At 41.8% G+C, this 13482-nt stretch overlaps 1 protein-coding gene across 6 annotated transcripts in view; it reads right to left on the reverse strand.

Moving 5' to 3' along the window:
* LOC145360108 (putative oxidoreductase YteT) overlaps positions 1–13482 on the reverse strand; it is a 264299-nt gene that overhangs the window by 150810 nt on the left and 100007 nt on the right. For 5 of the 6 annotated variants that reach the window (XR_013889666.1, XM_080215071.1, XM_080215074.1 and 2 more), the window contains one exon: positions 1816–1872. The exons of the other annotated variant lie outside the window; for it this stretch is intronic. Coding sequence is in view for 4 of the 5 variants with exons in the window: in XM_080215071.1 (XP_080071197.1) it covers positions 1816–1872 (57 nt within the window). In the remaining variant the exon portion in view is untranslated. The remainder of the gene's footprint in view (positions 1–1815; positions 1873–13482) is intronic. 6 annotated transcript variants of the gene reach the window in all.

The following is a 13482-nucleotide window of genomic DNA, read 5'->3' on the forward strand; positions in this document are numbered from 1 at the left end:
TGTCATAGACATCAAAACCACCCTCCTGTATATTACCCATTCTTCACGTCACCCCAAACACTGAGTATCAGGAGGTTTGTGAGCATGAAGACGCACCACATCCAAACCTGACTGATTGTCCTCATCAGATATCCCCACGCTCATGCCAAGAAAGGGCTGCTGGAAATTAATCAGACATAATCTTTCCTCTTCTGAAGTAAAGGGGCTGAGGTCAACGACAGCACTCCTATGCCATCCTATGAGATCATCAAGCAAACTGCAAACCAGGGATTATATTGGGCACCTTCCTTGGCTGTACCATATTAACTGGGGCATTTGACTACTAAGACATCAAGACACTGCTATCTCATGTGGTCACTTCTGTCATATGTGCAAGAGATGTCAATAGTCTGTCTATTGCAGTGAAACCACAGGCTCTTGGATAATGCTTTATTCACTCGGTGTAATTTCAGTAACATTTTCTTCGAAAATTGAGGGTTAGGAAGCTCACTATTATTGAAAGAAATAAAAATGAAAAATGCTGGAAATACTAAGCAGGTTATGGCAACATCTGTGGAGAAAAAACAATTAATATTTCAGGTTGATGACCAAAAAACTCTGTTCCTAACTCCACAGAGAGTGCCTGAGCTGCGGAGCATTTCAAATTTCCAGCAACCATAGTATTTTGCATTGGGGCTAATTAAAAACATGTTGCAAACTGCAGGAATATCTTTTTAGAATAACACATGTACAGTATTTAGGATACAAAAAACATGATCAGAATTGATTCAAATTGAAACCAATTATTCCAACATCTAAAAACTGGACAGCTATAGAAACATTATTCTCTATATTGTGTATATATATGGTTTAACTTACAATTTTCCCTTAGTTGAGATAGCCTCTTAACCAATAGTATATCAAAATTCTTTTACGTAATTCTGCACTAGCAATTATTTGTTTTCACTGTCAGCCAAACCAAGATTCAAAATGTTTTAGGCCAAGTTAGTCATTTATTTAACTATCTTCCAAAATAAAATCACATTCCGGAACAGCTTTGGGGGGAAAGAACCAAAAGTTTCAAATTTATAAGCCCTTTTTAAGAATAATTAGTGGCACAGATGCCTAATAAGTAGTTTTCTTAAGATTTTGTAATAAGTGGAACATTATGCAACTTCTAAACATAAGTTCTAGATTTGCAGAAAAATTGCCAAGATGCATTTAAAGAGGCAATTTCCACTATTGTCCCTAAAGAGGTAATTAAATTGAAGTTGTTTACGTCCATAAAGATTACTGTACATATGTTAGTTCTGAAAAAGATATGACCCTTACCGTGTTTGCAACCAGGCAGCTTTTTCAACTTTCAATCCTCCATAAGATTACCAGCAGCCAACATCCACTCTCACCCAACAGCTGTTTCACAAATGCTGCGCAACTTCTGGCATCATCTTCATGTCCAGTTCTGCAGACACATGAATATCGATACAAAATTCATATCATATGGAGAGAAGTGCAATGTAAAGGGGTTGGAGGGAGCAAAAAGTTGAAGATTTAGGGCGAAAGGCAGAAGTGTGGTTTTAAAAAGCTGTTTTGCCCGCTTTCAGAAAAAAAACTGTAAAGTGTTTATTAATAAAAGAAAAATCTCTTATTCACTTTTCAGTGAAATCTTTGATTTGGAGGCTGTTAACTTGATATTTTCCTGCTCAGTTTGTAGGTGCAGCAAGCAGCTGAATTCAACCAGCCTGACAGGTCCTTTAATGATGGATGGCAGGATGGGGGATAAAATCCCAGCAAGCGGAAATAAAAACCTTTGGTGAAGAGCTAAGCTGTACTCACAGGTTCCAGATGTTGGATGTGGACCACTTCTCCTATCAGCCCCTGGCATAGCAGCTCCTACATAAATAGACCATGACATCACTTAGTTCATTTGCATCTTCCAATCAATTTCACGCAAGTCGATGACATCAATCGCGCCAACCTCCTATCAGAGAGCAGCATGCAAATCAGCCTCCCGAGGGCGCGAGCCAACCCGCCCGTGCACCGCAGCTCGGGAAACCCCTCCACACGAGTGTGGACATGTAAGTCGGAGCTTGGGTGTTCCGCCTTTTCTTTATTTTCCTGTGCTTGTGAACACGATGGAAAATTCCACTTTTCTCACAAACTGAGCAAGAGAGGGTGGGACTAGAATTCAGACATTAAACAGGAATAATCTTGTCGCTCAAATGTGCACTGGGCTGCCACAGGAAACAGCCTGCATAAACACGCAGAGAAATGAAGCACCAAAAGGCAATCTTCAGGGTTTTCTGTCCGCCATTACGCAATACTTTCCCCTCCATCTGTCCTTAATGAAATCCATTTCTGTCATTTAAGACCCTTGTTAGTTTTTTTACATAGAAATAAAATCAATCGCAAATAACGCATGCACAAATGTACAAAGCAACATCACCCGAAATTACCCACATGATCAAAATATCTCCAAAGACCCACTTAACACTGATACATCTAAAGGTACTTTCCACAGGAGGCGAGGTGGATATCCTTTGAAACCATGTATTAATCTGATGTGGATATACTAAAGTAACACCAAGAAAAAAATGTATTTTGTTATTTTGATGAAGGATCTGTAACCGAAAGTTTAATTTGTGCTTTTCTGTTATTTTAGATAGTGACAGACCTACACTTCTTGATTTACAGCATTTGCAATTTTTAAAATCTAAGCTGCAAGTTAATTTACAATAACAGTGAGATACCAAGAGATCACCCTGCAGTTTTGTTATTGAATTATTTTACAAGCGGTTTGTACTAAAAGACATATTTATTTTGTGCTTTCCACGACCACTGGACGTCTCTACAGCCAATGAAATACTTTTGAGGTACAGTCACTATTGTAATATAGAAACACAATTTAAAATTAAAATTGGACTTAGATATTTAGGAAAATGTGTGTCTGGTCTTCACCCATCAACGGATAACAAAATCCAACCAGATTAATTTCTATGGCCCGTTATTTTGGAACTTGGTCCTTACTTATTGGCTTCTTTTGTTTTTCTTTTTGTTTTCTTTCAACTCATCAGACATGTACCATAGAATCCTGACAGTGCAGAAGGAAGCCTTCTGGCATATTGAGTCTGCACCAACCTTCTGGGAGAATGTCCCACCCAGGCCTAAACGCCATAACCCCACACACTTGCCATGGTTAAGCCACCAAACCCACACATCTTTGGAAAGTAAGAGACAATTTATAATAGCCAATCCTAATCTGTGCATCTTTGGACTGTGGGAGGAAACCAGAGTATCCAGAGAAAACGCACATAGGCACAGGGAGAACAAACTCCACACAGCCACCCAAGGCTGGAATCAAATCTGGGTCCCCGGCACTAGTAAAAAGTCTGACAACACCAGGTTTTAGTCCAACCTATTTATTTGATAATATACTCACAAGCTTTCGGGGTTAGCCCCTTCGTCAGGTGAATGGAGACTTCTGGCCTCAGAACTCTCCATTCACCTGACGAAGGGGCTAACCCCGAAAGCTTCTGAGTATATTATCAAATAAATAGGTTGGACTAAAACCTGGTGTTGTCAGACTTTTTACTGTGTTTATGCCAGTCCAACGCTGGCATACCCACATCATCCCTGGCACTATGCAGCCCTACTACTGCAGAAGATATGATGTGGAGGTATAAAGAAAAATCTCCATCTCTAGCATCTTTCATGACCTTAGAACTTTCCAAACTCTTTACAATTAATGAAGTACTTTTGAAGTCCTGTTGTGATGTATAGAAATGATTAGTATGGATCATGAAGAGGAAATATATTGTAACTTTTTAAAAAAAGGATAACACATTACATTTAAGTAACCATTTCCAAAAGGGTTTTTTCTTAAATTCATGAGCTGTTAATAATGATATATATCAGTTAATTATCTCCTTTTGATTGAATTGTAACATTACTAGACAAGAACAATATAAAATACAGAATGAGACAGTACTACAGAACTCAGAGCTAGTTTAGTCTAGAATTAATGCACAATTTGACATAAATGAGTGGACAGAAAAAAAAGGGTATTGCTAGCCACTAGGTTTATTGAATCTAGGCATGTTTACATTGGGGCAATTAACTTTGTATCCTATGTATTGGGAGCCAGTACCACTAGCATGGGCCTTAGTGTGGTAACAGTATCTAGTTAGGAGTGGCTGCAAATAATAGCAGCTTGTGACTGGACAGTTGCGAATGGATTGGCCTGTGTTCTATGAGATTGATGACTAATTTCCTTAGGTGATTGAATGGGTCTCAGCATAGAAAGGACCACTTGGACGACTAAACTTGAGATGATGCGATGGTGTATGGGAAGAATGTCAACAGACAGACAGCTGTAGAACTGGCAGAGAGGAGCGAGCTATGTCTTGTGATGTCTCCAGGCAGCCTGGTTTTGATGACAGACTGACTGGCTGTCTCAAATACTACAGTCAAGCCTGACTAAGATTAGCTGTTCTTTGCTGCCTATTTTATTACTCAGTGCCTCTCCCTTCTCATGTTTGTCCCTAGCAAGAATCTGCTATTAATATTTGACAAATAAAAACATTACAGTAGCTGTTTGAAAACTTGATAGCATCTTTTCTAATCTTCAAGCTTATATATAGATTTGAACAAAATGTGTACAGTGCATCCATTTTAGATTTGATAAAACTACTCTTGTCTTTTAAATAAAATTAACAAACACTCTTTGATGGTTCACTGAGTAAATGTACTACAAAATGTGGCATTTTAGCCATACAGTCCACAGAAATCCTAAGAATGATCCTTGATCTATGTTAATCATTTAACACAGAAAAACATCTGAGGAGCTTCACAGAGGCATAATCAATAAAGCACACAAAGTAAAGTTAGATGAGGTGGGGTGGATCAAAGAGGTGGGTTTTAAGGAGGATCTTAAAGGAGGGAGGATATTGCAGAATTGCAGGAAGTAGTTTAGGGAGATGAAATTAGCAGTTAATTTTTTTGTTTTTATTTCAATTCAATCAAGTCCAATTCAGTCCAACAAGTTGAGACATTCCCAAACCAAGCTGACAAAACAGGGCTCTCAGCTCTTGTCTTGGGCTTGATCTACATGATCCAAGCTGATTGGTGTAGGCATAGCTCCTCCTCCAAGGCTTGATCTCATTTGCATCTTAGCCAAAAGGCCGAGATGCCGCTTTTAAAAATTGCTTCAAATGAAGCTGAAATGTAACCTAATGACTTCAACCAAGCACAGTATGTCCATACTACACTTGATCTTAGTCAAAAGGCCAAGAAGTTAATAATGTCAGTGAGGTTATGATTGAGTGCAGTATCTTCAAGATGGGTTGATAATGCAGTGCTCATTTATAATGAGGGAGTACCATCAAGTCAGAGATGCTGCCTTTCAGATGTATTGTTAAAACAAACTCCATCTGCCGGCAGGTGAATGCAAAAGATCTCATGAACAGCAAGTATTTCTTCCAACATCTTGACTTACGTTCTACTCAACATGCTGGGGTGGCACAGTGGTTAGCACTGCTGCTTCACAGCACCAGGGACCTGGGTTCGATTCCTAGCTTGGGTCACTGTCTGTGCGGAATTTGCACATTCTCCTCGTGTGTGTGTGGGGTTTCCTCCGGGTGCTGTAGTTTCCTCCCACAGTCCAAAGATGTGTGGGTTAGGTTGATTGGCCATGTTAAAAAAAATCGCCCCGGGATGCGTAGGTTAGAGGGATTAGTGGGTAAAATATGTAGGGATATGGGAGTAGGGCCTGGGTGGGATTGTGGTCAGTGCAGACTTAATGGGCTGAAGGGCCTCTTTCTGCACTGTAGGGTTCTATGATATCATCACGATCACAAAAACAGATTATCTGGCTATTAATCCCATTTGCAATTGTAGGATCTTGCTGTACATAATTGGCTATCTGTCTAAATGCCACCAGTGACTGCACATAAAAAAAATCCATTTTAAAAAATTTTTAGGACATCCTGAGGATTAGATAAAGAACTACATAAAAACTAGTTTTTGTGTCATAAGATAGTTCTTTTAAATGCTGGTTTGATAACTTCACAGCAAATGGCTTGTACAATGCAGTTATGTATGGTCACATGATGATCAAGCATCCATACACAAAACACTTGGATAAAAGTTTACATGAAAAATGTGTAGCTCTGCATTTTTATACAATATATATAATGTTTTAGATTCCTTTTTGTTCTCAGTTCCTTGTAACTGCTGCAGCTTTTTCTAATTTTTCATTTATACGTGTTTTATCCTCATCTAAATACAACAACCAAATTTGCTACAAATACCAGGAAGTACTGCGTAAGAGTGAAATTAGTTCAACCTCTTTGGATTCAGAAAAATCCTATTCAATCCAAAAAAAATCAAAGAACTTCAAAGTCCCTGGTCCATAAAGTAACACATTGCTCCACATTCCAAAAGCTTATACCACCAGAGTAAACTCCTTGGATGAGACTATTAGTAGATTATAAAATACAGTATTGCAAAATTACCTTTAAAATCTGTAACAACCAGACTTCTCTGACAGAAAGAAACCTGTATTTATGTATCATCTTTCTTGTTCAGAGGAGGTCTCTGTTTCATAGCCAATTAAACAATTATGTTGTAGAGAGAGTGTAGACAAATACAGTTGCCAGTCTGTGCACAAATTCTCATAAACAGCAATTTGATAAATTATTCACTTATTTGTTTTAATTGTGTTGACGTAGGGATGAATGTTGGTCAGGTGAATTCCTGGTCCTCTTTAAATAATGTCATGCAATTTTGTCTTCCACTAGAACAGGCAAACACGCCAAGTTTAATACCATCATCATCAGTACTGCGCTGAAGATCTGGAAAGGGCTGGAAACCAAGTTGATACTTGTCAGTCTTTCAGAGCTCCACTCTACAAAATCATCTGCTTTCTGTCCCACACTAATTGCTGCTCACCTTCATCCTGGACCTTAATGCAAGTTTCCATTGGAGAGCTGCTGAGGTTTGGGAAGCATATCCCACCAAGCATCCGCATCTCCAGAGAAATGGGCACCAGATGGGAACTAGCATCGTATTAAATGTTAAAATGTAAATTAACTTTAAACATAAAAAGCAGGATTTAAAATAAAAGCAGACACATTGGCATACCTGAAGTCATCACTGTATTGCTGAGATTTATTAGGCCGACAAGGGATCTTCCCACTGGTCAGAGAACTGGCGGGGAACCTATTCAGTTCCAATGGGTAGCTCAATTGAATCAAATGCCTGATAGGTGGTTATTGTGCCTCTCTTGTGGTTGAACTCTTACCTACTGGGAAATTGACTGGCAACTGCTTATCCCAGGAGCTGGTGGTGACACTACACCCACCCGAGGCCCAGGACCATGGAAGAACCCTTCGGAGGCAACTGCAGTGGATTTGAGCAACCCTGGCCCAATGTCAAATCCCTTGGTTAGGCATGTAGTACATGACTATGAGAAACTCCCCCGGGAGGCCACTGGCAAACCTGATAGGTCACCCAGCAAAAACTTCCAGAGATGTGTGGGAGATCTGTATGGCTCTCATTTAATTCCTGAGCCACCACTAAATTGCAATGGGCTGAGGGTTGATGGGTATGAAAAGGCTCGTTCGTTAATAAGCCTAATTTACATCCCACCACTCACAGCTGGGAATCGCATGTCTGTCCCTTTCTCCCTCTGACTTAAGGGGAGGTTTTAATGCTGCTGTGTGGCCTATCTCATGATTAAATGGACCCAAACACCTTGGTTCCCACCACCAGGCTGTATAGAATCCAACCCGATGTGTCAGTGCAGTCATCATGCCTAATGTGGAACACTGCAGGGTTCCACATAACAGTAATGGGCCATGTGATGGTTAGCCAAGCAACGAGACCACACGTTTATTTCTCAGCCCCTCACTCACATCCTCTTTCTTTTCCCCTCCAACATGCGATATTTGCCAACAAAACTGGCAGACAGCCCATTTTCAGAAATTGTCTGATGCTACTCATGAGCCCACCACCAGGAGGTGTGTGAGAACAGTTTACTGTTGGGAGCTCCTATTTTATTTAAACACTGCCTTTTGAAAGACATTTGTAAAGTGCTCTATTGTGCCTGAAAAGATATCCTAAATCTCTCTATACAAAATTAATTACAATTTTTCTTGTTGTGTCAATAAATGCAGCAGCCATTTCACGTGCAGAAAGAAGACTCTTAGTATCATGTGATTGGTAATGTTGCCATCAAATGGGACTTTGGGTAAAGTTACCAGAGGATGGAACCTCCAATAGTGCATTGTATTTCTGGTGTTGAGTATGGGTGGAATTGACTTGTGTAAGATTGCCCTCAACTAAAGTCTGCTTCAATCCAGTTTGTTTTCCCTTGCTGTTTTTATTTGTTCATGGGTTCTGGGTGTTGCTGGCTGGGCCAACATTTATTGCCCATTCCTATTTACCCTTGAACTGTGTCACTTATTAGACCATTTCAGAGGACATTTTAAGAGTGGGTCACATTGCTGTGGGTTTGGAGTCACACATAGGTAACAATAGCAGATTTCCTTCCCTAGTGAACCAGCTGGGCTTTTGCAACAATTGACAACAGTTTCATGGTTAGCATTAGACTTTTAATTCCAGACTTTTCCAGATTCAAATTTCCATATCTGTCATGGTGGGATTTGAACTAGGGTCCCCAGAGCATTACCTGAGGTCTCTGGATTATTGTTGCAGTGACAACACCACTATGCTACCAGCTCCCCTCTTCCAGGTACTGAAATGTAATTCCACAAATGCCAGATGGCCTTCAGCATCTCACCAGCCTGAAAAGTGAGTCAGCAGGCTATTTGTATCATTCTTTTTTCTATTCATTTGTGAGACTTGGGCATCACTGGCAGTCTAGCATTTATTGCCCATTCCTAGTTGCCCTTGGAAGCAGTTGAGAGTCAACCACATTGCTGTGGTTCTGGAGTCACATGAACGCCAGACCAGATAAGGACGGCAGATTTCCTTCCTTAAAGGACATTACAGATGAATTTCGTCTTATCCACAGCAAGCATCTGCACTGGTACATTGTGAGGAGTCCCAGAATATTGATCTAGAACAGGAACCCAATCTATTTTATTTTTCTCTCCATCATGTAAGCCTCATTCACACTGAGCTCAATAGATAAGAAATAAACTTACTCTTTGTAGGTCTTAATGGCATATTGGGCCATGTTTTCATTGGGGTGGGGAGGGGCAGCATGTAAAATAAGTTGAGAAGCTAGATTCCCAACCACTTCTGAGCTGACCTCATAAAACTCTGGGTGGGCAGATGCTAAAATCAGCAGCCTGCTATTTTTAAATTAATAATTAAATAGTCTAGCAATAATACCACTGGGCCATCACCTCCCCACGGCAGCACGGTGGCACAGTGGTTAGCACTGCTGCCTCACAGCTCCAGGGACCCAGCTTCGATTCCCAGCTCAGGTCACTGTGTGGCATTTGCACATTCTCCCCGTGTCTACATGAGTTTCCTCCAGGTGCTCCAGTTTCCTCCCACAGGCCAAAGATGTGCAGGTTAGGTGGATTGGCCATGCAAAATTTCCCCTTAGGTGTCCCGGGATATGTGGTTAGAGGACTTAGTGGGATAAATATGTGGGGTGACAGGATAGGGTCTGGGCTGGATTGTTGTCGGTGCAGGCTTGATGGGCCGAATGGCTTCCTTCTGCACTGTAGGGTTCCATAGTTCTAATTAAAGGTCAGTTAGTTTTGTGAGCATTACAAATCACAGCTGATGTAGACAAATTAAAGGGAGTGAACAGACAGTTTTCTTTGGCCTAAATGGAAAAAATGGAAGGAAGGATGGGTACCATAAGGGGCTTCCCTGTGTGGAATGGGGAGAAGCTGCCCCCCTCCCCCCAAGATGTCTCGTCTCCCTCCTAACCCCACACCCTCTCTCCCTAAGTTCTCAGATCCTTCCCTAAGGGCCTGAGTCTCAGATTTCTGCAGCAGCTATCGCTGTCCATCGTGCTCCTTCCTGCAGTCTTGGCAGCTTCCACTACTCAGCTCTGGCATTGCCCGGTCTGCTAAAGCTACTGGCCAATCAGATTGGCCAGAACCTTTTGAGGATGTAACTCCCTCCCATTAAGGGGCAGAAGTCCCACTCTCTCGTAGTTTAGCCTACCCCCTGAGTCATGTGTATGGGTTGGCCTCTTTACAGCATGTTCCTTCCTGGCGGGTGAGAAGTAAAATGCAGTCTGTTGTTGGGTCGCAAGGTGCATTTATTCACCAAGCCAATTGATGGGGCTGTATTTGTTTACATTTCTGACAACTGAATGTGTCTTGATACATTGTAAATGCTTCATGTAAATTAATATTTCTCTTTATATAGACGAATAAAAGAATGAAAACTGCCACTGCAGAATATTTTTGGTGACCTTTTGCATGGGGAAACATAATCTGACAGAGGTTCTTTGACATTAAGAACATGAGAAATAGAAGCAGGAGCCCATACAGCCCATCAAGCCTTCAGTGTCACTCAGTAGGGGCATGGCTGATCTTGGGCTTCAACTCCACTTTCCAACTCATTCCCCTTCTCCCTTGATTCCCTGAGAGACCAAAAATCTGTCTATCTCAGCCTTAAACGTATTAAATGATTCACAGCCCTCTGGGGTCGAGAATCCCAAACACTGACAACCCTTTCGAATGCAGAAATGTCTCCTCTGTCCAAAATGATCAGCTCCTTATTTCCCAGGCAGAATCTTCTGGCCTGCTAGTAGCAGAAAGCTTGGCAAGCGGAGGAACTCAATTTGGCGAGAGACCAAAAATCATTTCCCAACGGCAGCATGAATTTTTGCAATTAAGTTCTCAGGCCTTTAAAGGCTGGTTGAACTTCCCAGCAGATAATATCAGGAAGCCTTTTAGCATGAAGCAGGATGTAATATGAGCTCAACAGAAATAAAGTCCCCCTCTAAATTAAGTTCTGCACTAGTGAGCAATTAAGACTTCACAATTACAACTTTATATAAATGGGGTACATCCTGATGAGGTTAGCTTCTTCCACGACATTGAAGTGAATAGCTGTTGCTTTGACCTTCCTGGGGACAGGTCACAAATTTCAGCCTCTTGACGCAGATCAGATGCTAGTGGGCCAAGCAGTGCAAAGGCTTCTCATGTATGCTTCAGCCCTTAAGCGACTGGCAGTCCTTCAGCAGCTCCCACTGCTGCTAATCACTTCCAGACCGGTCATTATGGGCAGTGACTTCAACTGCATCATCAATGCAGCTGGGTGATCCGGCAGGGCTGACAGCAAGTTGGATGCCACATCCAGATTCCTGATGGAAACATTAAAAATGCCAAGCTGCACAATGTCTTCAGCAACCTTGCAGAGGGAGCACAGTGTAGATAATATGGTTGCAGCTGGACAGGTCCATTCATTCCAGGATAAGACTTCCTCTTTGTGTCCCATGCATTCATGGTCAGTTCAGCGATGTCAAGCCAGTGTTCTTCTCTGACCACTGCTTCTTAGTGGCCAACTATCACCCACAGGAATATCAGAGGATAAGCAAGGGACATGAAAGATGAATGTGAAACTGTTGACCACAGAGAACTTCAAGAAACTCAAAAGGGATTACAAACGTTGGAGAACCATTAAACCCTTCTTTGAATTGCCATCACTCTGGTGGGAAGCAATCAAGGGGAACATCAAAAGGTTTCTCATCCTTAAAAGTATTCAGAAGGTGAGAGAGGGGCAGGGAGAAATGTCCCAACCACAAAAGAATGCAGAATCTTCTCCATCTGCAGTCAATGGGGGTTGATGTCAAGGAGCATCTCCAAGAGATGAAAAGCCAGCAAGTTTCGCTCTTTGCCTTGGAGGCCTCCAAGGTCATCTTTTGGTCCAGGGTCCATTCTGTGAAGCAGGATAAAACATGCTCGCATTTCTTTTTCCAAAAGGTGCAAAAGGAAGAAGATGACTCAGTAAAATCATTGCAGTTTGATAATCTAAGAATCAGCAAATCCTTCTGCCAGACTATATGATCTGAAATCAACAGAAAGCAACAGCCTCCAAGTCCTTGTTATCTATTAGACGACAGGAAATAGGAGAGGCTGGACAAAGCATTCACACTGGATGAGCTGCCAAAAATGGCCAAGTCTTTTGAGATGAGTAAACTCCCAGAAGCGATATCTTATCAACTGAGTCATATTTGGCTCTGCAAAACTGGATTGATCCAGACCTGCTGAAGGTGTACTAGAGTATGCTTCTGGCCAGGTGCATGTCAGAATCCATGATGAAAGGTAAATTACCTCATTCACAAGTGGAAGGGGGAAACAGAAGCAATTAGAAATTGGTGACCCATTTCACTGTTGAATGTGGCCTATAAAATTCTAGTCAAGGTCACTGCCAATCGGGTCAGATCTGCTCCAGAATTGGTGATCCACCCTGACCAGGCCTGCACAGTACCTGGCAGGAAGATTTCTGATAAGCAATCATATCCCTGAGTAGCATGAGGCTATTTAAGACAGGGGAGTAGAGACCTGCCTAATCAGCCTGGACCAGAAGAAGGCACTTGATAGAAGATCGCACACCTACATGATGGATCTGCTGTCCAAAATGGAGTTCGGGGAGGAAATCCGCAATTGGATATAACTGCTCCACACAAACATCAGTAGTGCAGTTTCAATCAATGGGTGAGAATGAGAAAGCTTTCAGATCAAATCTGGTGCCAAGCAGGACTGCGTTCTCTCCTCTGTCCAGTTTGTGTGTTGCATAGACTCAGCAAAAGGTTCTATCAGGAAGGATCCGAGCTTAAGAGGTGTAATGATTTCAGGCAGCAGAGACACGAAGGTCATAGCTCCCCTGTACATGAATGACATTGCTGTCTTTTGCTCGGATACAATGTCAGTGTGCAGGCTCCTGAACATCTACAACCAATTTCAGTTAGCCTCAGGAATCAAGATAAACTGTGGCAACCGTGTTCTTTTAGAACTGGACTGATGATACTTTGTCCCCATGTTAAAAACTGGGTAGAGCGTATTCCAGCCTCCCAGATTGCCTGGATCCACGATAGTTTACTCCCATCAACAGGAGCATAGCACATGCCATTTCCCCAGCCCTACACTCAACCCTGGAACACATGGATAACAAAGACTTCTTGTTATTGACTACAGCTCTGCCATCAACACTAGTACTCCTACAAAACTCATTTCCAAACTCCATGCCTACGGCTCAGCTTCTCCCTCTGCAACTGGATCCTAAACTTTTAACCGTACAGACTGTAATCAGTAAGGATAGGCAACAACACCTCCTCCATAATTATCGTCAACACCGGTGCCCCGCAAGGCTGCATACTCCTTATATACCTATGAGTATATGACTGCATGGCCAAATCCCTATCCAACTCGATTTTCAAGTTTGCTGATGTCACCACTATCATGGGGTCAGATCTCAAACAATGATGAGACTGAGTATAGGAAAGAGATAGAGAATTTGATCGGTGCGACAACAATAATCTGTCCCTCACTGTCAGTAAACAAAGGA

Source organism: Carcharhinus amblyrhynchos, chromosome 30 (genome assembly GCF_965287045.1).
Source record: "Carcharhinus amblyrhynchos chromosome 30, sCarAmb.v2.hapA, whole genome shotgun sequence".
In the NCBI taxonomy this organism is placed as follows: Eukaryota; Metazoa; Chordata; class Chondrichthyes; order Carcharhiniformes; family Carcharhinidae; genus Carcharhinus; species Carcharhinus amblyrhynchos.